This window comes from Heterodontus francisci, unplaced genomic scaffold (assembly GCF_036365525.1).
Source record: "Heterodontus francisci isolate sHetFra1 unplaced genomic scaffold, sHetFra1.hap1 HAP1_SCAFFOLD_106, whole genome shotgun sequence".
Lineage (NCBI taxonomy): Eukaryota > Metazoa > Chordata > Chondrichthyes > Heterodontiformes > Heterodontidae > Heterodontus > Heterodontus francisci.
This window is the reverse complement of record NW_027140940.1, coordinates 5,700,870-5,725,929: the sequence shown is the minus strand read 5'-3', so window position 1 is coordinate 5,725,929 and position 25,060 is coordinate 5,700,870. Positions and strand designations below refer to the sequence as shown.

Genomic DNA, 25,060 nt, shown 5'->3' with positions numbered 1-25,060 from the left:
GGAGATTCCACGGTAGTTGTTGCAGTCACCGCGGTCACCCTTGTTCTTGTAGAGGGTGATGATATTGGCATTGCGCATGTCCTGTGGTACTGCTCCCTCATCCCAGCACAGGCAAAGCAGTTCATAGAGTGCTGAGAGTATAGCAGGCTTGGCACTCTTGATTATTTCAGTTGCAATGCCGTCCTTCCCAGGGGCTTTTCCACTGGCTAGAGAATCAATGCCATCACTGAGTTCCTATTTTGTTGGCTGTTTGTCTAGCTCATCCATGACTGGCAGAGACTGGGCTGTATTGAGGGCAGAATCAATGACAACATTTTCCCTGGAGTACAGTTCTAGGTAGTGCTCCGCCCAGCGGTCCATTTGCTTGTGTTGGTCAGTGATCGTGACCACTGATTTAGACTTGAGGGGGGCGATCTTCTTGATATTTGGCCCAAAAGCTCTCTTAATGCTATCATACATTCCTCTGATGTTTCCGGTGTCGGAGGCCAGCTGAATACGTCTGCATAGGTGTTGCCAGTAGTCATTTGCACAGCACCTGGCTGCTCTTTGTGCAGCGCTTCTGGCTACTTCAACTGCTATGGATGTTAACTCGCTGGGGGCTTTCTTGTAGTTCAGCAGTGCAATGCGCTTAGCGGCTATGACAGGTTCTAGCTCTTCAAAGTGAGATTGAAACCAGTCTGCATTCTACTTCTCACGTTTGCCAAAGGTAGTCATTGCTGAGTCATAGATGGCATCTCTGATGTCGGCCCACTTGGTCTCTGCATCCCCTGTCGGAGTGTTTTGAAGGGCTTTTTCAAGTGAATTTATAAACTTATGTAACAGCTGTGGATAAGAAATTCTGTTAATGTTGATGCGTGGGCGGTCCTTCTGCTTGGAGTAATGTAGCTTCTTTGTTTTGAGTCTAACTTTGCTGCACACCAGGGAGTGGTTGGTGTCACCGTCCGCACTGTGGAAGCTGCATGTGATTTGGACACTGCTTATAGAGACTCGCCTTGTGACGATGAGGTCCAGCTGATGCCAACGACGTGATCTTGGGTATCTCCATGAAACCTGGACACCCAAATCCCTCTGTACTGCAATTCTGCAATTTCTCTCCATATAAGTAATATACTGCTTTTCAATTCTTCCTGCCAAAGTGGACAAGTACACATTTTCCAACATTATACTCCATCTGCCAAATGTTTGCCCACTCACTTAACCTATCTATATCTCTTTGTAGACTCTTTATTTACTTCATTGACTGTAAAGTACTTTGAGACGTCCGGTGGTCACGAAAAGCGCTGTAGAAATGCAAGTCTTTTTCTTTATATGGAGACATTAGATCAGGTGACCAAAAGCTTGGTCAAAGGTAGGTTTGAAGGAGTGTCCTATTGGAGGAAAGTGATCTGGGGAGGGTATTCCAGAGCTTGGGGCCTAGAAAACTGAAGGTCACCAATGGTGGAGCGATTAAAATCAGGGATGTACAAGAGGCCAGAATTAGAGGAGCACAGATATCTCGGAGAGTTGTGGGGCTGGAGGAGATTACAGAGATAGAGAGATTAAGAAGGATTACATGGATTACAAAAACATGTTTAGACATGTGTGTATAAGCACAAAGTGTGGTGAATCAGTTTGTTGAACTACAAATACAAACAGCATGTGGGAATATGAAATAAAAACAGAAAGTGCAGTAAATACTCAGCAGGTCTGGCAGCATCTGTGGAGAGAGAAGCAGAGTTAACGTTTCAGGTCTGTGACCTTTCATCAGAACTGATGTAAAGATAGGGAAGGATAAAAGGGAAGTGTGCTGACAGTACTGATTAGGGAAGACATTGTCCCTCTGTCCCTCCACACTCTTTAGAACTATGGCATTAAGTCTATATTGCCTCTCCCTCCCCATTCTGCCAAAATGCATCACCTCACACTTCACTGTATTAAATTCCATCTGCCACTTGTCTGCCTATATTACTAGTCTATCACTGCCCTGTTACAGTCGATTGGTGACATCCTCACAGTCTGCTACATCTCCGAGTTTGGAATGTTCAGTAAATTTTGAAATTTTACTGTGTTACAACATCCAAGTCATTTAGAAATGTCACAAATAAAATCAGTGCACCAGCACTGACCCTTGCGGAATATCAATGTCTATCATCCAGTAGTCTGATAAACAACCATTTACCACCACTGGCTGGTTTCCATCCTGAAACCAGTTTTTTTGTCTAAGCTGACACTGACCTTTCTATTCCAGGCACCTCGATTTTTTTTTTATTAACCAGCCTTTTATGTGCAACTTTGTCAAAAGCTATTTTAAAATCCATATCGAGAACGTCCACCGAATTCCCCTCATCAACCTTCTCTCTTACATCATTAAAAACATTCAGTTAGATTAGTCAAACATGATCTGCCTTTTACAAATCCGTACTGACTCTCCTTAATGAACTCAAACCTCTCCAAATACCTGTTAATAATTTCCCTGATCATTGGTTCCAAAATCTGACCCAACAGTTAAACTGTCTGTTCTATAGTTACTACACATATTCTTACAAACTTTCTTGAACAAGGGTGTCACATCTGCCACTCTCCAATCCTCTTGCAGCTTCCCCATATCTTGGTGAAGATTGGAAGTTTAGGGAAAGCCCTTCCATATCTCCCATCCATTACCCCTACCATCTCCACTTCAACCGCTATTTTGTCACATTCCACTTCCTTAGTAAACACCGATACGAAATATTCATTTCATGTTCTAGCCTTGCCCTGCACCTCTGAGCATATATCACCCTCTTTGACCCTAAGAGTCCTCACTCCACATCTTACTACCCCCTGAAGCCCTTAATGTGATTGGTAGAAGGATTAGAGGGCACATGAGGAGAAACGTTTTCACCCAGAGGGTGATGGGTGTCTGGAATTCACTGTCAGGAATGGTGGTGGAGGCAGAAACTCTCAATTCTTTTAAAAGGTACCTGGACATGTACCGAGGGTGCTGTAACCTGCGGGGCTGTGGACCAGGTGCCAGAAGGTGGGATGAGTTTGGGTGGATTGCTTGTTTGGCCAGCACGGACACGATGGGCTGAATGGCCTCCTTCTGTGCTGTACTTTTTCTGTGTTTCTATGTTTCTTACCATTTACAAACCATTAGAAGATTTTTGGGTTCCCTTTTATGTTAACTGCCATTCCATTCTCAGATGACCACACACATCAGAGCCACAGCAATCTCCCGCACGGCAGCTCATTTAAATAGCCGGTACGGCCTCCCCCGACAACGTGGAGAGGGTGAGCTGTCTGACATCGTCAATGGTGTCAGATATCTGTGCACAGGCACTGCCGCCATCTTTCAAGGGCAGCCAGTTCTGCCGCCAATTTGAATTTTTAAAGAAGTATCCCCGCCCCCAAAATTAACCAAATAAAATTGTAACGCCCCTTTCCCACCCCCAATAAGAATTACATTAACTATTTGCCCTTTCCCTGCACACAACACTTACCTTTGAAATGTGACCTTTCACCCCTGCCCCCCAGACTGTACAATGTTTAAAGTTCATCCCTTCCCACAATCCCCGATACTGATGATGATTATTTGACCCCGTCCCCCCCATCACTGCTCCCCCCCCACATGAAAAATCTTAATTCCCCCACCCCACCCCACACCAGTGTCCTGCCTGCTTTTCCCAGACGGGGAAGTGAAGTTGTGGGAGTGCCGGCTGCTGCACTGGAGATCGTGGTGGGCCCGGAAGATTCGAGGTAAGGTTATTTCAATCTATTTATTAAAATATTTAAATGCAGGTCCCGTTGCCCAGCGACAGGGGTGCCGTCACAGAGCCTTGTCACCACCAGGAGGATCAGGCCGGGCCCTCCCGGAGTCGGGCTCCATGGTGAGCCTCTGCCAGAAGCATCTTCCGGCCTTCCCCACCATGGAGCCTGAAATCAGGGGCTCGGTAAAATCCAGCCCATTGTGTTTGGCCTGCTTTGCGCTTGAAGAATTCACCTGACATGCTTCATACACTGTTTTTTAATTTTGTCATATTCTCTATCTCCCTCATTATCCAAGGAGCCCTGGCTTTGTTTCCCCGACCTTTCCAGCTTGTTGGAATGTACTTAGCCCATTCTCCGTGATGTCCTTTACCCCAGTACCAGGGAGGTAACACATCATACAGGACTGACCAATCTGAATTCACTGTTTGATTTGTGGGTGACTATCTTACATTGATGGCCTCTAGTTTTGCTTTTCCCCACAAGTGGAAACATTCTCTCTGTATCTCCTCTATCGAAACCTTTCATACTTTTAAACACCTCTATTAGGTCACCCCTCAGCCTGCTCTCTTTTTAGAGAAAAGAGACCAGCCTGTTCATTCCCTCCTGATCGGTATTCCCTACATTTCTGGTATCATCCTTGTAAATATTTTGCACCCTCTCCAGTGCCTCCATATCTTTTTTATAATATTGTGAACAGAATTGTCTGCAGTATTCCAGGTGTGGTCCAACCAGGGTTTGACACAAGTTTAGCATAACTTCTATACTTTTCAATTCTACCCCCTAGGAATAAACCTTAGTGCTTGGTTTACTGTTAACCTGTGTAACTACTTTTAGTGATTTGTGTATTTGTACTCCCAGGTCCCTTACCTCCTCTGCCCCATTTAGATTCTTATTTTGTAAGTAATATGTAATCTTCTTACTTTCCAAAATGTGATGTCTCACATTTATCTATGTTGATATTAATTTGTCAATTACATGTCCATTCGGCAAGTTTGTGAATATCTTCATGTAATTTGTTGCTATCCTCCTCAGATTAACTATCCCCCCAACCCCAAGTTTGATGCCATCTGAAGATTTAGAAATTGTGTTTTTGATTCCAAAGTCTAAATCATTAATATAAATTGTAAAACAGTGATCCCAGCACTGATCCTTGTGCAACACCACTTTCCACCTTCTGCCATTCTGAGTAACTACTCTTTATCCCTACTCTCTGCTTTCTGTTTTGAAGCCAGCTAGCTGTCCATTCTGCTTGTTCCCTTATCCTGCAATCTCTGGCCTTATTCATTAGTCTGTTCTGTGATACCTTATCAAAGACTTTTTGAAAATCTGGATAAATTGCATCTACTGCATTAACATTGTCTACTTTCTCTGTCACCTCTTCAAAAAATTCAACATGGTTGGTTAAGCAAGACTTTCTCTTTAAATCCATGCTGACCTTTCATTATTATATCTTTGGTTTCTAGATGTTCTCTATTCCCACCTTTAGTAGAGATTCCATTATTTTTCCTACCACTGATGTTAAGCCAACTGGTCTATAGTTCCCTGTACATGTTCTATCTCCTTTCTTAAATATCGGTATAATGTTAGCTATCGGCCAGTCTTCTGACACTACACCTTTCTCTAAAGAATGATTAAAAATGTGTAGTAATGTCTCTGCTATCACTTCCCGAGATTCTTTTAAAATGTTTGGATGTAATCCATTTGGACCAGGGGTTTTTATCCTCTGAGTTTGATTAGTTTATTTAAAACTTCACCTTTTTATTTTCAATGCTGTTATCTGATTTCTAATCTGTTCACCAATCCTGTTTTCCTGGTAAATATTGAAGCAAGGTCATTATTTAATATTTCTGCCATTTCTCTATCGTTTCCTGTTGTGATATAATCCTGACCATCAATAATTGGCCCTTTTCCATCATGATTTTCCTTTTTTTATTTATATGCCAATAAAATATTTTACTATTTGCTCCTTGATAATTTAATTGTTCCTATTTGTCCTTTTTAAAACAAAATTCTAATCTCTTTGTCGTGCTCTCCCATGCTGCTCGTATACTTAATGTCTGTCTTTTTCCAAGACCTCATTTTTCTTTATCTGATGTCTTTATTTATCCATGGTAACTCATTAGTGTTTCACTTGTTCTTGTCTTTTTAGCAGAATATATTTTTCCTGGACTATGTCGAACATGGTTTTAAATGTTTCCCATTGCTGTTCTATATCACTGTTTGACAATATTGTTGTCAGTTTTATTTTCCTCGGCTCTATTCTCAGCCCCTCAAAATCCACTTTTCTCCAATCTATTCCCTGGTCTTCGTCATACTTACCTCCTTCTCAATTATTATCTTAAAGTATATAATATTAATGTTCACTATTGTCTCGATGTTCCCCTACTTTTACTTCTTTTATCTCCTCTGGCTCATTCCCCATTACTGGATCCAGTAGGGAATCCTCCCTTGTTGAGCTTCTTACATATTGGGTTAGAAAGGAGTCTTGTACACATTGTAGGAACTCCATTCCCTTATTTCCTTTACATATCTCTTCTGGCCAATGAATCTCATGTTAGTTGAAATTCCTCATTATTATTATTCCATGTTTTTTATTCATTTCCCTAATTTCTTTGTATACTTCTTCCTGACTTTCCTTCCACTATTAGGTGGTCCATAGACTATCCCTGTTAATGTGGTTGATCCTTTATTATCTTTTATCTTTATCCATGTGGATTCTATTTCTGTCTTGCTGATGGCCGTGTCACTTTTTGCTCCTGCCATTGTTTTCAGTATTAAGTACAGCTACTCCACCTCCCCAATTTCCTCTCTCTCTTTTCTAAGTAGTTTATATCCTGCAATGTTTAATGCTCAGTCCAGATTTTTCCATAGCGATGTCTCAGTAATCCCTAATATGGTTCCTCACAATGTAGTATTGTCTCCAGTTCCCCTGTTTTATTACACTGTGTGTATTGCTGTGTGAAAAGTTTAACTCAGTTGTAATAACAGTTCCTCTTACTTTTTTTAACCATCTTTTTATAATCACACTCCATAATTCTATTTACCTCCTTTCCATCGATGTCCTCTCTTTTTTTTTCTTTCCAATACTCCGCTTTTCTGATTTGTTTACATTCAGGCTGATTTCATTTTCTGTTCATCCCTCCTCATCTCCCCCACACCCCCACCCTGTCCCGTCTTATTAGTTTAAAACCTTTACCACCTCCCTATTTACCCTTTCCACTCGGATACAGGTCCCATCCTGGTTCAGGTGCAGTCTGTAAACTCAGTACAATTCCTTCCTGTGCTGGTACCGGTGCCAGTGTTTCATTTAAAGATTAGAGATAGATTAGAGATACAGCACTGAAACAGGCCCACCGAGTCTGTGCCGAACATCAACCACCCATTTATACTAATCCTACACTAATCCCATATTCCTACCAAACATCCCCCACCTGTCCCTGTATTTCCCTACCACCTACCTATGCGAGTGACAATTTATAATGGCCAATTTACCTATCAACCTGCAAGTCTTTTGGCTTGTGGGAGGAAACCGGAGCACCCGGAGAAAACCCACGCAGACACAGGGAGAACTTGCAAACTCCACACAGGCAGTACCCGGAATCGAACCCAGGTCACTGGAGCTGTGAGGCTGCAGTGCTAACCACTGCGCCACTGTGCCGCCCAAAGGAACCCCTCTTTCCCACACCAGCTCTTTAGCCACACGTTAATTCTCCTGCTCTGACTGTTTCTTTGCCAATTTGCATGTGGATTGGGAAATAATCCAGTGATTATTGCCCTTGAGGTCCTGCTTTTTAATTTAGCTCCTAACACCTGATATTCCCTCAGCAGGATCTCCTCCCGGTTCCTACATATGTCGTTTGTTCCAACATCGACCACGACAACTGGATTATTCCCTCCCCTTCCAAATTGCTCTCCTGCCACCATAAGATATCCCTTACCCTGGCACCTTGTAGACAACGCACCCGACAGGATTCTCATTCGTGTCTGCAGAGGACACTATCCATCCCTCTAATTATAGAAATCCTTATCACTACCGAGAGAGTGTGGGAAAATGGCGCACTGATACGGAACTCAAATGTCCAAGTGTTTCACGCCTGTGTCCTCAGTACCTTGCTCTACGGCAGCGAGGCCTGGACAACATATGTCAGCCAAGAGCGACGTATCAATTCATTCCATCTTCACTGCCTCCGGAGAATCCTTGGCATCAGGTGGCAGGACCATATCTCCAACACAGAAATCCTCGAGGCGGCCAATATCCACAGCATATACAGCCTACTGAGCCAGCGGCGCTGGAAATGGCTTGGCCAAATGAGCCACATGGAAGATGGCAGGATCCCCAAGGACACATTGTACAGCGAGCTCGACACTGGTATCAGACCCACCAGCTGTCCATGTCTCCGCTTTAACGACGTCTGCAAACGCGACATGATGTCCTGTGACAGTGATCACAAGTCGTGGCAGTGAGTTGCCAGCGATCGCCAGAGCTGGCGGGCAGCCATAAAGGCGGGGCTAAAGTGTGGCGAGTCGAAGAGACTTAGCAGGAAAAAAGACAGAAGCGCAAGGTGGAGAGCCAACTGTGTAACAGTCCCGGCAACCAATTTTATCTGCAGCACCTGTGGAAGAGTCTGTCGCTGTAGAATTTTCCTTTATAGCCACTCCAGGCGCTGCTTCACAAATCACTGACCACCTCCAGGCGCTTACCCATTGTCTCTCGAGACAAGGAGGCCAAAGAAGATATCACTACCACATTCTCTTCTGTTCTTTTCCCCCTTGGACAGTCTTCTGAGCCACAGTACCTTGGTCTACATTGTGACTGTCCTCCCCACAGTCTTTCTCCTTGTCCTCACAGGTAACAAGTACATTGTACCTTTTGGACAACACCTGTGTTTGAGGGACCTCCTTCTCAATCTCTCCTCAGTCCTCACCACGCTGCTCCCTAATGGTTACACCCTCTTCTTGAACCTGTGATTTTCTCTGAGCTGTGACTGTGTTCTGGATAAAACTGAAGAAATTCCTCCCCCTTCCTTATGTTTGGGAATGTCTCCAACTCACATTCCAGCCCATTGACTCTGAGCTGGAATGACAAAAGACGGAGACATTTCCTGCTGGTGTGGGAATGCGGGACAGTCTCGCTATCCACAAACTCCCACATCCTACAGTCCCAACACGTAGCCTGCCCTGTCATCTCTAGTCTTTTATAATTAATTTGCTTATTGATAACCTGAATAAATGTAATTAGGTCTTTAAAAACAATTCACAATAAATGTATTAAATAATTGATTTATCTGATTAATTTAATAAAATAATAGATTTATTTCCCCAAGCAATACTTTATTCAAATGCTGTCACTTGGAGAGACAAAAACACACTGTAATACTCAACAACCAATCACCTACCTTCTGTCCTGTTACTTCCCTCTTTGATGTTTATTGACAGCTCCTGAATATATGAGGAGTTCGACAGTGTGAGATTCATTGTCAGTGAAAGGAAAATCTGTTTGTTAATTTCCTCAAGGCTTTTTAAGTATTTCCTGTAACATTCAACAGAAAGTGAATTGTATCCGGTCCAGGGTTTGATTCAGTTTGTTTCTCACTCTCTGTCTGTTTGTGTTTAGCCTGGGTTCCAATAAACTGGGAGATTCAGGAGTGAAACTACTGTCTGCGGCTTTGAGGAACCCGGACTGTAAAATACAGAAACTGTGGTAAGTACCAGACTGTGTGAGATTGTGTTTATAATAATTTGGTATCTGACACTGTACATTACTATTAATATCAGTAATGGTGTTATTAATAAACACTGTGCATTATTATTAGTATCAGCAATGGTGTTATTACTAAGCACTACATATTACTCTAGTAATAACACCATCAGTAATAATGTTATTAATAAACACTGGGGATTTACTCTGATGCCTGTTATTTCTCCATCTTTGATCCCAGGCTGGAAAGAAACAATCTCACAGATTCTTGTTTCGAAGATCTCTCGTCCGCTCTCAGTACAAAGCAGTCACTGACGGATCTGAACCTGAGTGATAATAAACTGGGAGATTCAGGAGTGAAACTACCGTTTGAGGCTCTGAGGAACCCGGACTGCAAAATACAGGGACTGGAGTAAGTGCTAATTATATATTAATTGTGTTCAGGTAGTGGGCAGTAACTGGGGTTTCACTTGAGCATGTATAAAGAGACACTTATTGATATTGTGGTGTGGTTGAGTGAGGAGGTGTATGTTTGTAATGCTAAACTCTAAATTAATGTAAGACTGAGTAAAGATTAGCTCCAGTAATATTCTTCACCAACTGGATTTCCAGAGTAGAATATGATAACAGAGAATGGGCGCCTCAAGGTGAAGGTCAAAGGCTACGAAAAAAAGGCTGCGTTTGCTGACAATGTAACCACTAGGTGGCGCTGCACTGGCACATGTGTAAATGCAGCCTGCTGCACTGAAACGTCACTGTCTGCGGCGTTCGGGTACCTGCCAGGATAAAGATGGCGCTGCTCAAATAATCACAGAAAGGAAACCTAAACCCATGGCAGCACACAATCACTGGACAGGGAGCTCGGGCGAAGCGGGGAGTGGGTGTGGGGGGGGAAGGGGCGAGAGGGGGGGGGCAAGCGGGTGGGGGAAGTAGCGGAGAGTGGGCGGGGTGGGGAAGCGTGTGGCCAGAGAGAGGATGGGGGGCGGTGAGGACTGGGCGGGGGGGGAGGAACGGGCAGGGGCGGAGGGGGGATGTGATGGGGAGTAGGGTGGGGAGTGTGGAGCAAGGGGATAGGGAGTGGGGAGAGTGGGGGTGGGGAACGAAGGCAGGGTGGGGAGTGGGGAACGAAGGCAGGGTGGGGAGCGGGGAACAAAGGGAGGGTGGGGAGCGGGGAACGAAGAGGGGGTGGGAGTGGGAAGCGAGGGGAGGTGAGGAGCGGGTTGGGGGCGAGCAGGGAGCGAGTGAGGAAGGTCGAGTGCAGGTGGCGGGAGCAGGGAGGGAATGGGTGAGCAGAGGGAAGGGGGTGTGAGTGGGAGGGGGGAAGTAGGGAGTGAGTGGGCGAGGTTGGAGGAAGCGGGGTGTGAGCAGCCTGCAGTCAGTGGCCGGGGAGGTGGGGAGGAGGAGTGCGCAGTCGCAGTCGCACCCGCCGCCACCAAGTTCTTTGGGCTGCTCGCCCCCGCCTTCCTCCTTACTCTCTCCCTGCTTCTCGCTCCCTTTCTCACCACTTCCCCCTCGCTCTCTACCCACCTCCACCTTGCTCTCTCTCCACTTCCCCCCACCGCACTCTCCGCACTCCCGCCATCGCACTCTCCGCAGTCCCCCATCTCGACACTCTCCCTCTCCGCACTCCACCCTCTTCACCCCATTGCACTCACCCCCGCATTCTCTGCACCTCCCCCCCGCATTCTCTGCACCTCCCCCTGCACTCTCTGCACTTCACCCCGCACTCTCCGCACTTCACCCCGCACTCTCCGCTCTTTCCCCCCGCTCTCTCCTCCCTTCCCCTGCACTCTCCTCCCTTCACCCCGCTCTCTCCCCCTTCTCCCCGCTCTCTCCCCCTTCCCCCCGCTCTCTCCCCCTTCCCCCCGCGCTCTCCCCTGCCCCCCGCTCTCTCCCCTGCCACCCGCTCTCTCCCCTGCCCTCCGCTCTCTCCCCTGCCGTCCGCTCTCTCCCCTGCCCCCCGCTCTCTCCCCTGCCCCCCCGCTCTCTCCCCTTCCCCCCGCTCTCTCCCCTTCCCTCCCGCTCTCTCCCCTTCCCCCCCCGCTCTCTCCCCTTCCCCCACGCTCTCTCCCGCCTTTCCCCCCGCTCTCTCCCCCTTTTCCCCTGCGCTCTCTCCCCCTTTTCCCCTGCTCTCTCCCCCTTTCCTCCTGCTATCTCCATCGCTCTCTCGCCGCTTCCCCCCTCTCCCTGCTTCCCCAGCATCTTGAACTGCTGCAGCGCGTGTTACTCATATGTTACTCCAATCGTGCTGTTTGATAGGGAGCTCCAGGATTTTGACCCAGTGACAATGAGCGAACAGTGTGTGCTTGGAAGGAAACTTGGAGGTGGTGTTATTCCCATGTGCCTGTCTGCTTTGTTCTTTATCTGCTATCGGTCGCAGGTTTGAAATGTGTTGTCAAAGTATCCTTGGTGAGTTGTTGCAGTGCATCTTGGAGATAATGCACAACAAAAGCAGGTTGCGTTGCTGGTGGAGAGAGTTAATGTTTATTGGATGCCAATCATGCAGGCTGTTTCTTGGTCCTGGATGGTGTCGAGTTCCTTGAGTGTTGTTGGAGCTGCACTCATCCACACTTCTGACTTGTGCCTTCTCGGTAGTGGAAAGGTTTTGATAGTCAGGAGGAGAGTCACTTGCTGGTCCAGTTAAGTTCCTGATCAATGACAACGCCCAGGATGTTGATGGTGTGAGATTCCATCATGGTAATTTCATTGAAAGACAAGGGTAGATGGGTAGACTCTCTCAATTTGAAGGTACTCATTGCCTGCCAGTTGTGTGGCACAATTTTGCTGAACATTTTTCAGCCCAAGTCGGAATGTTGTTCAGGTTTTGCTTCATGCAGGACATGGACTTCTTCAGTGTCTGAATGGTTGAGAATGGAATTTAGCACTGTTTAATCAAAGCTTTTTCCCAGGGTGCAAGAGTCAGTTACTGGGGGACATAGGTTTAAGGTGCAAGGGGCAAAGTTTAGAGGGGATGTGCGAGGCAAGTTCTTTACACAGAGGGCGCTGAGTGCCTGGAACTTGCTGCCAGGGGAGGTGGTGGAAGCAGATACGATAGCGACGTTTAAGAGACATCTTGACAAATATATGAATAGAAAGGGAATAGAGGGATATGGGCCCTGGAAGTGCAGAAGGTGTTAGTTTAGGCAGGCATCAAGATCGGCGCAGGCTTGGAGGGCCGAATGGCCTGTTCCTGTACTGTACTGTACTGTTCTTTGTTCTTTGTTCTTTTTATCACCGAGCATCCCCACTTCTGACCTGATGATGGAGGGAAGGTCAAAAGCAGCAGACTATGATTGGGTGTAGGACACTACCCTGGGGAACTCCTGCAGCACATGCTAGGGCTAATATGATTGGCCTTCAACAACCAGAAACATCTTTTATGCCAGGAATGACATCAGGCAGTGGATAGATTTCCCCGATTCCCACTGACTTATATTTTACCATGGCCCCTTATTACCACACTTAGTGAAATGCTGCCTTGATGACAGGAGCAGTCACTCTCACCTGACCTCTGGAATCCAACTCTTTTGTTTGTTTGGACCAAGGCTGCAATGAGGTCTGGAGCTTACCAGTGTTGACAGAATCCAAGCAGGACATCAGTGAGCAGGTTTTCGGTCAGTAAGTTTCTGGATATATACTTGAGGTGCTGAAACCAGCAGGGCTATGGACCAAGAACTGGAAAGTGCCATTTAGACTGCATAACACTTTTTCTGAAGGCACAAAAACATTATGGTTTGAATGGTCTCCTTCAGAACCATAATATTTTCCATCTTCTAGGTTTCTATAAAGCCCAGGGAATGGACTGAAGCAGATCCCAGTAAAGGCGATGGTCCAAGATATAAAACCGAGAGGAATGAACTGAAATGGGCCATAACACAGAGCATTGTCTGGGATATAAACCCCAGGGGATGGGCTGAATCTGGTCAGAAAAGTGGGGACATTCTGGGAATGGGGTTTGGTATGGTTAGTGTGGTTTACAGAAAATGACACATTTGCACTTCTATGAGTGAAAATACAGCTGTGTCAGATGAATGGACTTTGAGAGAACAAAAAACTTCAAGCGTAACAAACAGACAGACAACGTGTAATCCAGGGAGGATGGGCCCAGTGAGATCAGACAGTGTGTAACCCGGGAAGGATGGACCCAGTGAGATCAGACAGTGTGTAACCCGGGGAGGATGGACCCAGTGAGATTAGATAGTGTGTAACCCGGGAAGGATGGACCCGGTGTGATCAGACAGTGTGTAACCCGGGAAGGATGGACCCAGTGAGATCAGACTGTGTGTAACCCGGGGAGGATGGACTCAGTGTGATCAGACAGTGTGTAACCCAGGGAGGATGGACTCAGTGTGATCAGACAGTGTGTAACCCGGGGAGGATGGACTCAGTGTGATCAGGCAGTGTGTAACCCGGGGAGGATGGACCCAGTGTGATCAGACAGTGTGTAACCCGGGGAGGATGGACCCAGTGAGATCAGACAGTGTGTAACCCGGGGAGGATGGACCCAGTGAGATCAGACAGTGTGTAACCCGGGGAGGATGGACCCAGTGTGATTAGACAGTGTGTAACCCGGGGAGGATGGAGCCAGTGTGATCAGACAGTATGTAACCCGGGGAGGATGGACCCAGTGAGATCAGACAGTGTGTAACCCGGGGAGGATGGACCCAGTGTGATCAGACAGTATGTAACCCGGGGAGGATGGACACAGTGAGATCAGACAGTGTGTAACCCGGGGAGGATGGTCCCAGTGTGATCAGACAGTGTGTAACCCGGGGAGGATGGACCCAGTGAGATCAGACAGTGTGTAACCCGGGGAGGATGGATCCAGTGAGATCAGACAGTGTGTAACCCGGGGAGGATGGTCCCAGTGTGATCAGACAGTGTGTAACCCGGGGAGGATGGACCCAGTGAGATCAGATAGTGTGTAACCCGGGAAGGATGGACCCAGTGAGATCAGACAGTGTGTAACCCGGGAAGGATGGACCCAGTGAGATCAGACAGTGTGTAACCCGGGGAGGATGGACCCAGTGAGATCAGATAGTGTGTAACCCGGGAAGGATGGACCCAGTGAGATCAGACAGTGTGTAACCCGGGAAGGATGGACCCAGTGAGATCAGACAGTGTGTAACCCGGGGAGGATGGACCCAGTGAGATCAGATAGTGTGTAACCCGGGAAGGATGGACCCGGTGTGATCAGACAGTGTGTAACCCGGGAAGGATGGACCCAGTGAGATCAGACTGTGTGTAACCCGGGGAGGATGGACTCAGTGTGATCAGACAGTGTGTAACCCGGGGAGGATGGACTCAGTGTGATCAGACAGTGTGTAACCCGGGGAGGATGGACTCAGTGTGATCAGGCAGTGTGTAACCCGGGGAGGATGGACCCAGTGTGATCAGACAGTGTGTAACCCGGGGAGGATGGACCCAGTGAGATCAGACAGTGTGTAACCCGGGGAGGATGGACCCAGTGAGATCAGACAGTGTGTAACCCGGGGAGGATGGACCCAGTGTGATGAGACAGTGTGTAACCCGGGGAGGATGGACCCAGTGTGATCAGACAGTGTGTAACCCGGGGAGGATGGACCCAGTGAGAGCAAACAGCGTGTAACCCGGGGGAGGATGGACCCAGTGTGATCAGACAGTATGTAACCCGGGGAGGATGGACCCAGTGAGATCAGACAGTGTGTAACCCGGGGAGGATGGTCCCAGTGTGATCAGACAGTGTGTAACCCGGGGAGGATGGACCCAGTGAGATCAGACAGTGTGTAACCCGGGGAGGATGGACCCAGTGAGATCAGACAGTGTGTAACCCGGGGAGGATGGTCCCAGTGTGATCAGACAGTGTGTAACCCGGGGAGGATGGACCCAGTGAGATCAGACAGTGTGTAACACGGGGGAGGATGGACCCAGTGTGATCAGACAGTGTGTAACCCAGGGAGGATGGTCCCAGTGTGATCAGACAGTGTGTAACCCGGGGAGGATGGTCCCAGTGTGATCAGACAGTGTGTAACCCGGGGAGGCGGGACCCAGTGAGATCAGACAGTGTGTAACCCGGGGGAGGATGGACCCAGTGTGATCAGACAGTGTGTAACCCAGGGAGGATGGTCCCAGTGTGATCAGACAGTGTGTAACCCGGGGAGGATGGACCCAGTGAGATCAGACAGTGTGTAACCCGGGGGAGGATGGTCCCAGTGTGACCAGACAGTGTGTAACCGGGGGAGGATGGACCCAGTGTGATCAGACAGTGTGTAACCCGGGGAGGATGGACCCAGTGTGATCAGACAGTGTGTAACCCGGGGGAGGATGGACCCAGTGTGATCAGACAGTGTGTAACCCGGGAGGATGGACCCAGTGTGATCAGACAGTGTGTAACCCGGGGGAGGATGGACCCAGTGTGATCAGACAGTGTGTAACCCGGAGAGGATGGACCCAGTGTGATCAGACAGTGTGTAACCCGGGGGAGGATGGACCCAGTGTGATCAGACAGTGTGTAACCTGGGGAGGATGGATCCAGTGTGATCAGACAGTGTGTAACCCGAGGAGGATGGACCCAGTGAGATCAGACAGTGTGTACCCCGGGGAGGATGGACCCAGTGTGATCAGACAGTGTGTAACCTGGGGAGGATGGACCCAGTGAGATCAGACAGTGTGGAACCCGGGGAGGATGGACCCAGTGAGAGCAAACAGCGTGTAACCCGGGGGAGGATGGACCCAGTGTGATCAGACAGCGTGTTACCCGGGGAGGATGGACCCAGTGTGATCAGACAGTGTGTAACCCAGGGAGGATGGACCCAGTGTGATCAGACAGTGTGTAACCCGGGGAGGATGGACCAGTGTGATCAGACAGTGTGTAACCTGGGGAGGATGGACTCAGTGTGATCAGACAGTGTGTAACCCAGGGAGGATGGACCCAGTGTGATCAGACAGTGTGTAACCCGGGGAGGATGGACCCAGTGAGATCAGACAGTGTGTAACCCGGGGAGGAAGGACCCAGTGTGATCAGACAGTGTGGAACCTGGGGAAGATGGGCCCAGTGTGATCAGACAGTGTGTAACCCGGGGAGGATGGACCCAGTGAGATCAGACAGTGTGTAACCCGGGGAGGATGGACCCAGTGAGATCAGACAGTGTGTAACCCGGGTAGGATGGACCCAGTGTGATCAGACAGCGTCTAACCTGGGGAGGATGGACCCAGTGTGATCAGACAGCGTGTAACCCGGGGAGGATGGACTCAGTGAGATCAGAAAGTGTGCAATATAAGAACATAAGTAATAGGAGCTGGAAATGTTCGCAATAACCTGCACCCGCCATACAGCAGCCTAAAAGGTACCATGCAGACCTTTTGTTGCAACTAACATGTGAGTGCGGCCGTGCTGAAAAAAACGCTTGTGAAACCAAGCCACACAGAACAACTCAGGTTTACATTGAACAGCTGAAGTAGGTCATTTATCTCTCAGACCCTCCTTTGCCATTCAACGATATCATGGCTGATCTTCTACTTCAGCTCCTCCTTCCAGCATTTCCTCCAAAACCCTGAATTCCATTATTATCCTCCAATCTATACTCAACGACTGAATACCCATAACTCTCTGGGTTACAGAATTCCAAAGATTCACAACTCTTGAATGAAGAGATTTCTCATCATCTCAGTCATAAATAACTGAGCCCTGATTCTGCGATGATGACCCTGTATTCCAGAGTCACAAGCCAGGGGCAGCATTCTGTCAGCGTTTACCCTTTCAAGCCCTTTAAGAATGTTATCTGTTTCAATTCGTTTACCTTTCATGCTTATAAACTCCAGGGCTTATAACCCAGCCTACTCAGTCTCTGCTTATAGTGTTAATTGCATGTTAGTTTTGTTTAGTTGTGTGCAGGTAGTGAGCATTAATTAGTGATTCACTTAACTCCCTATTAATGGACACAGACTAAAACAGTTTCGGGGGTAGGAGGTGTATGCTTGCAATATATAGCTCTGCAAATAAATATATAAATGCCTAAGGATCTATTCAAGTTCTATACTTCATCGACTTGCTTTCTGGAGCAGAATACATAAGACAATTCTCTCATTCCAGGAACCCTAACTTGAGAACATAAATTGTTCTGACTCTTGGCAAGTATTTCCTTCCTTGGGTACGTAAACGAAAGCTGCACACTGTATTCCAAGTGTAGCCACATCAATGCCCTAGTAAGACTTAATTACTGTTATACTCCAATCCCTTCGCAACCAAATAAAACATATGTTATTCAAGAGAAGGAAATCCGCCGGCCTTGCCTGGTCCGGCCTACATGTGACTCCAGACTCACAGAAATGTGGTTCACTTTTAACTGCGTCCCCACTCCCTGAAGTGACCTTGTGAGCTATTCAGTTTTCAAGTACAATTGGGGATGGACAATGATTGCTGGCCTAGCCAGCGATGCTTCCATCTCATGAAAGAATAATAACAATAGTCATATTAATAATATAATTTGTCTTTCTACCTGCTTGCCGTACCTTCAAGTTAACTTTCTATGCTTCAAATGCAAGGATGCCTCGGTCGTTCTAACTGCAAACATTTCCCAGTCTCTCACAATTTAAAACATTTTTTTCTGAAGCAAATGGAGGACATGAGACTTTGCCACATTGAATTACATCTGCCATGTTTTTGCCTACTCACTCAATCTGTCTACATCCCTGTGCAGCCTCTTTGCTTCCTGCTCACCGCTTAATGTCCACTTAACTTTGTTTCATCAGTGAACTTGAATATGTTCCTTTCAGTACTGTCACCCAGCAGGGAATGCATGATAATAAACTGATCTCTGGTTGTATTTTGTGGGTTGGACCAGCTACAGATGTGCCGGGTTAGGGCACTGCACAGCCGGGACCACAGAACCACCCCTCCCCTGTACACTGTGGTGGATTATTTAATTTATGCTGATGCCAGTGAGCCTGAGAGTCAAAGAGTCATAGAAAGATACAGCACTGAAACAGACCCTTTGGCCCACCGAGTCTGTGCCGTCCATCAACCACCCATTTATACTAACCCTACATTAATCCCACATTCCCTACCACATCCCCACAATTCCCCTACCACCTACCTACACTAAGGGCAATTTACAATGGCCAATTTACCTATCAATCTGCAAGTCTTGTGCATTGGTGACAAACATCAGCAAATTCCGGGTGCGCTGCCATTGGTTAATGGACAGAAAGTCCTGGGCAGAGAATCCACCATTCTCTGGTGTACAGTGTCCATGCCAAAAGCACCAACTCGGAAAAAAGCAATCTTTATGGTCCCTGTCATTTTTTTTATTCGTTCATGGGATACGGGCATCGCTGGCTCGGACAGCGTTTATTGCCCATCATTATATTAATAATACACTGCATGTTTCTGTTGTGCCAGCCATGTTACTGAAGTAATATGCATTTCATATCCAACTGTCAAAATAAACGGACAAGTCGCAACCAAAAGCTGAGTTTTGCTATTCGCTTATTTCCCAGTATTCCATCTATTTCTCGATTGAACACTTACTATTGGATTTAATGATTGATTGAATGTAAACTGGTCATCAAAATTATAACAATGTTATTTTCGTAGTGAACATTTTTAAACCTGACTAAAGTAATTATTTTGCATTGTCAGAATTAAGGGTTCTCAAACAGTATATTACAGGTAAGAGAGTAGCTAAAGTGAATATTGGTCCTTTGGAGGATGAGACTGGGGAGTTAATAGAGGAGAACACAGAAATGGTGGAGACACTAACTTGGTTTTTTGCCACAGTTTTCGTGGTGGAGGACACTAGTAGCATCCCAATGGTAACAGGAAATGCAGAGGTTATAGGAAGAGAGGAACTTAGAAAAATCATCATCATTAGGCAAAAAGTACTTAGAAAACTATTGGGATTGAAGGCAGACAAGTCCCCAAGGCCTGATGGCCTACATCCTAGGGTCTTAAAGGAAGAGGCAGTGGAGATAGTGGATCCATTGGTTATAATATTCCAAAATTCTCTGGGATGCGGGAAAGGTTCCAGTGGATTGGAAAAAAAGCTAATGTAACGCCTTTATTCAAAAAGGGAGGGAGGCAGAAAGTAGGAAACTATAGACCAGTTAGTGTAACATCTTTCATTGGGAAATTGTTAGAATTCATTATTAAGGAAGTAATAACAGGACATTTAGAAAGTCAAAATGCAATCCATCAGAATCAGCATGGTTTTATGAAGGGTAAATCGTGTTTGACTAATTTGCTACAGTTCTTCGAAGCTGTAACAAGTAAAGTGGATAATGGGGATCCTGTAGATGTAGTATATCTGGACTTCCAGAAGGCATTTGATAAGGTGCCGCACAAAAGATCAAAACACAAGGTAAGATCACATGGGGTTAGGGGCAATTTATTAGCTTGGATAAAGGATTGGCTAACCAACACAAAACAGAGAGTCAGGATAAATGGGTCTTCTTCTGGTTGGCAAGATGTAACTAGTGGCGTGTCACAGGGTTCGGTCCTTGGGCCCCAACTATTTACAATATATCTGAATGACTTGGATTCAGGGATAGAAGGTACTATAGCCAAATTTGCAGATGGCACTTAAATAGGTGGAATAGTATGTTGCAATAAATAAATAAGAAATGTACAAATGAATATGGATAGGTTAGGTGAATGGGCCAAAATTTGGCAGGTGGAGTTTAACGTGGATAAGTGTGAGGTTATTCACTTTGGTCGGAAGAATAGAAAGGCAAATTATTATCTAAATGGAGAGAAACTTCAGAATGCTTTGGTGCAGAGGGATCTGGGTGTCCTCGTGCATGAATCACAGAAAACCAATATGCAGGTAAAGCAGATAATAAGGAAGGCAAATGGAATTTTGGCATTTATTGCTAATGGAATGGAATATAAATGCTGCAACTGTACAAGGTATTAGTGAGACCATACCTGGAGCACTGCATACAGTTTTGGTCCCCTTACTTGAGGGGGGATGTAGTTGCATTGGAGGCAGATCAGAGGAGGTTCACTAGATTGATTCCAGAGATGAGGGGGTTGTCTTTTGAAGAGCGATTGAGCAGTTTGGGCCTTTACGATCTAGCATTTAGAAGAATGAGAGGAGATCTAATTGAGCGATATAAGATGATTAAGAGGATTGACAAAGTATACATAGAGAGAATGTTTCCTCTTGTGGGCAATATAGAATGAGAGGTCATAGTTTTAGGATAAGGGCTAGCAGATTTAAAACAGAGATGAGGAGAAATTACTTCTCTCAAAGGGTTGTGAGTCTGTGGAATTCACTACCCCAGAGTGCGGTGGATGCTGGGACATTGAGTAAATTTAAGGAGGAGATAGACAGGTTTTTTTAATTAGTAAAGGGTTGAAGGTTTGTGGAGAACGGGCAGGAAATTGGAGTTGAGGTGGAGATGAGATCAGCCATGATTGTATTGAATGGCGGAGCAGGCTCGAGGGGCTGAATTGCCAACTCCTGCTCCTAGTTCTTATGACCTTATGACCTTACGTCATTAATGCAGATTGTGAATAGCTGAGGCCCAGGTACTGATTCTTGTTTCCCCCTGTTAGTTACAATTTGCCAACCTGAAAATGTCCCATTTATTCCTACTCTCTGTTTTCTTTCCATGAACAGCGCTCACCCATGCTAATATATTAACCCACAATTCAATGAGTCCTAATTTTGTGTTGTAACCTTTTGTGTGAGATCATTTTTGAAAATCCAGATAGTTTACGCCCATCTTATGTTAGACTCTTGATTCATTGTTCTCCATCATAATGCCACCTGTCTCTGTCTCTAATGGGCCAATGTTTACTTTCAAGAATCTTTTCCTCTTAACATACCTATCGAAATCTTTGCAATCTCTTTTGTGTCTCTACCCAGACTACTCTCATATTCTCTTTTCTCTTTCCTTATCAATTTATTTATCATCCTTTGCTGAATTGCAAATCCCCCACCCCGAAAATCCTCAGGCTTCATACTCTTTTTGTCAACATTACAAATCTCTTCCCTTGATCCATTACTATCTAACAACTCCTCTTCTAAGCCACAGTTTTTATGCCATAAAGGAATGTATATTTGTTGCAAATTATGCATTCATCTATTAAATGTTAGCCATTGTTTGTCTATCATCATACCTTTTCATATATTTTTCATCTTCTTTTACCAACTCTCCCCTCGTACCTATGTGATTTGTTTTGTTTTAGATTTAAGACCTTAGTTTTAGACTTAACTAAATCACTTTCAAACTCAGTTTAAAACTATATCGTATCACGGTTACCCTTTCTGAAAGATCTCTGTACTACAAGTTTATTGATTAACTCGTTCTCGTTGCACAATACTAGATACAAAATAGCAGTTTCTCTAGTTTGTTCATCCACATTCTGATCAAGAAAACTATCTTTTATAAATACCATGAACTCATGCTCCACATTATTCCTGCAAATGTGGTTTGCAGAGTCTGTATGAAGATTAGAATTCCCCATGATTACTGTATTGTCCCATTTATTATCCCATCCTCTCTGCCGTCGGCACTCCTGGTATTTTATTATAACAATTACATTTTTGCGTTAGGACTTGTTGAAACTAAAACCTACTGCTTGCGCGGTGAGGAAGCATTTTTATCTGAATGTCTGAATGTGAGATTAGAAATCGCTGTTTACATTTCTAGACCATCTATAGAATCGTGTTCGTGTTTAAAAAGACCGCCTAAAATCAGGGGATGTGGGGAGAAAATCATTTGGATGGAAGCACAGTATGGGCAGTGTTGCACTGGCCGTTTGTTATACCTGCCACACCGTACACCGTTCCCTTGAAGTCAGTGGAGCTGAATATGGGGCTGGGTGTTCACCAGCGGCCGATGTGAAATAATCCATTTTGCACCTCTGCTCAAGTCGATTTTCTACTCTTAACGCACTCAAGTTCACCAACGTGCCATGTGTATCATTATATTTTGTAGTGAAACCGACCCATGGTATATTTGAGAATTTGTGACCGTGTACTTGCTATTTTTGTTTATTTGATTTATTAACAATTTACAATGGGATGTGAAAGTCACTGCCAATGCTGGCCTTGATTGTCGATCGCTTATTGCCTTGATACAACTGAATGACTTTCTCAACAACTTCAGACAGCGGTTAACTGGAGTCATAGGGAATACCGGATAAGGAACCCGGACTGTAAAATACAGAAACTGTGGTTAGTACCAGACTGTGTAAGATTGTGTTTATAATAATTTGGTATCTGACACTGTACATTACTATTAATATCAGTAATGGTGTTATTAATAAACACTGTGCATTATTATTAGTATCAGTAATAGTGTTATTACTAAACACTGTGCATTATTATTAATATCAGTAATAGTGTTATTACTAAACACTGTGCATTATTATTAATATCAGTAATAGTGTTATTACTAAACACTGTGCATTATTATTAGTATCAGTAATAGTGTTATTACTAAACACTGTGCATTATTATTAGTATCAGTAATAGTGTTATTAATAAACACTGTGCATTATTATTAGTATCAGTAATAGTGTTATTAATAAACACGGTGCATTATTATTAGTATCAGTAATAGTGTTATTACTAAGCACTACATATTACTCTAGTAATAACACCATCAGTAATAATGTTATTAATAAACACTGTGCATTATTATTAGTATCAGTAATAGTGTTATTACTAAACACTGTGCATTATTATTAATATCAGTAATAGTGTTATTACTAAACACTGTGCATTATTATTAGTATCAGTAATAGTGTTATTACTAAACACTGTGCATTATTATTAATATCAGTAATAGTGTTATTACTAAACACTGTGCATTATTATTAATATCAGTAATAGTGTTATTACTAAACACTGTGCATTATTATTAGTATCAGTAATAGTGTTATTAATAAACACTGTGCATTATTATTAGTATCAGTAATAGTGTTATTACTAAACACTGTGCATTATTATTAGTATCAGTAATAGTGTTATTAATAAACACTGTGCATTATTATTAGTATCAGTAATAGTGTTATTAATAAACACGGTGCATTATTATTAGTATCAGTAATAGTGTTATTACTAAGCACTACATATTACTCTAGTAATAACACCATCAGTAATAATGTTATTAATAAACACTGGGGATTTACTCTGATGCCTGTTATTTCTCCATCTTTGATCCCAGGCTGGAAAGAAACAATCTCACAGATTCTTGTATCGAAGATCTCTCGTCCGCTCTCAGTACAAACCGATCACTGACGGATCTGAACCTGAGTGATAATAAACTGGGAGATTCAGGAGTGAAACTACTGTCTGAGGCTCTGAGGAACCCGGACTGCAAAATACAGGGACTGGAGTAAGTGCTAGTTGTATATTAATTACGTTCAGGTAGTGGGCAGTAACTGGGGTTTCACTTGAGCATGTATAAAGAGACACTTATTGATATTGTGGTGTGGTTGAGTGAGGAGGTGTATGTTTGTAATGCTAAACTCTAAATTAATGTAAGACTGAGTAAAGATTAGCTCCAGTAATATTCTTCACCAACTGGATTTCCAGAGTAGAATATGATAACAGAGAATGGGCGCCTCAAGGTGAAGGTCAAAGGCTACGAAAAAAAGGCTGCGTTTGCTGACAATGTAACCACTAGGTGGCGCTGCACTGGCACATGTGTAAATGCAGCCTGCTGCACTGAAACGTCACTGTCTGTGGCGTTCGGGTACCTGCCAGGATAAAGATGGCGCTGCTCAAATAATCAAAGAAAGGAAACCTAAACCCATGGCAGCACACAATCACTGGACAGGGAGCTCGGGCGAAGCGGGGAGTGGGTGTGGGGGGGGAAGGGGCGAGAGTGGGGGGGGCAAGCGGGTGGGGGAAGTAGCGGAGAGTGGGCGGGGTCGGGAAGCGTGTGGCCAGAGAGAGGATGGGGGGCGGTGAGGACTGGGCGGGGGGGGAGGAACGGGCAGGGGCGGAGGGGGGATGTGATGGGGAGTAGGGTGGGGAGTGTGGAGCAAGGGGATAGGGAGTGGGGAGAGTGGGGGTGGGGAACGAAGGCAGGGTGGGGAGTGGGGAACGAAGGCAGGGTGGGGAGCGGGGAACAAAGGGAGGGTGGGGAGCGGGGAACGAAGAGGGGGTGGGAGTGGGAAGCGAGGGGAGGTGAGGAGCGGGTTGGGGGCGAGCAGGGAGCGAGTGAGGAAGGTCGAGTGCAGGTGGCGGGAGCAGGGAGGGAATGGGTGAGCAGAGGGAAGGGGGTGTGAGTGGGAGGGGGGAAGTAGGGAGTGAGTGGGCGAGGTTGGAGGAAGCGGGGTGTGAGCAGCCTGCAGTCAGTGGCCGGGGAGGTGGGGAGGAGGAGTGCGCAGTCGCAGTCGCACCCGCCGCCACCAAGTTCTTTGGGCTGCTCGCCCCCGCCTTCCTCCTTACTCTCTCCCTGCTTCTCGCTCCCTTTCTCACCGCTTCCCCCTCGCTCTCTTCCCACCTCCACCTTGCTCTCTCTCCACTTCCCCCCACCGCACTCTCCGCACTCCCGCCATCGCACTCTCCGCAGTCCCCCATCTCGACACTCTCCCTCTCCGCACTCCACCCTCTTCACCCCATTGCACTCACCCCCGCATTCTCTGCACCTCCCCCCCGCATTCTCTGCACCTCCCCCTGCACTCTCTGCACTTCA

At 45.8% G+C, this 25,060-nt stretch overlaps 1 protein-coding gene across 1 annotated transcript in view; it reads left to right on the top strand.

The window, feature by feature from the left end:
• Positions 1-25,060, top strand: part of LOC137361457 (NACHT, LRR and PYD domains-containing protein 3-like) — a 130,996-nt gene that overhangs the window by 99,964 nt on the left and 5,972 nt on the right. The window contains exons 9-11 of the mRNA XM_068026319.1: positions 9,341-9,427; positions 9,666-9,836; positions 23,582-23,752. Of these exons, the coding sequence (XP_067882420.1) occupies positions 9,341-9,427; positions 9,666-9,836; positions 23,582-23,752 (429 nt within the window). The remainder of the gene's footprint in view (positions 1-9,340; positions 9,428-9,665; positions 9,837-23,581; positions 23,753-25,060) is intronic.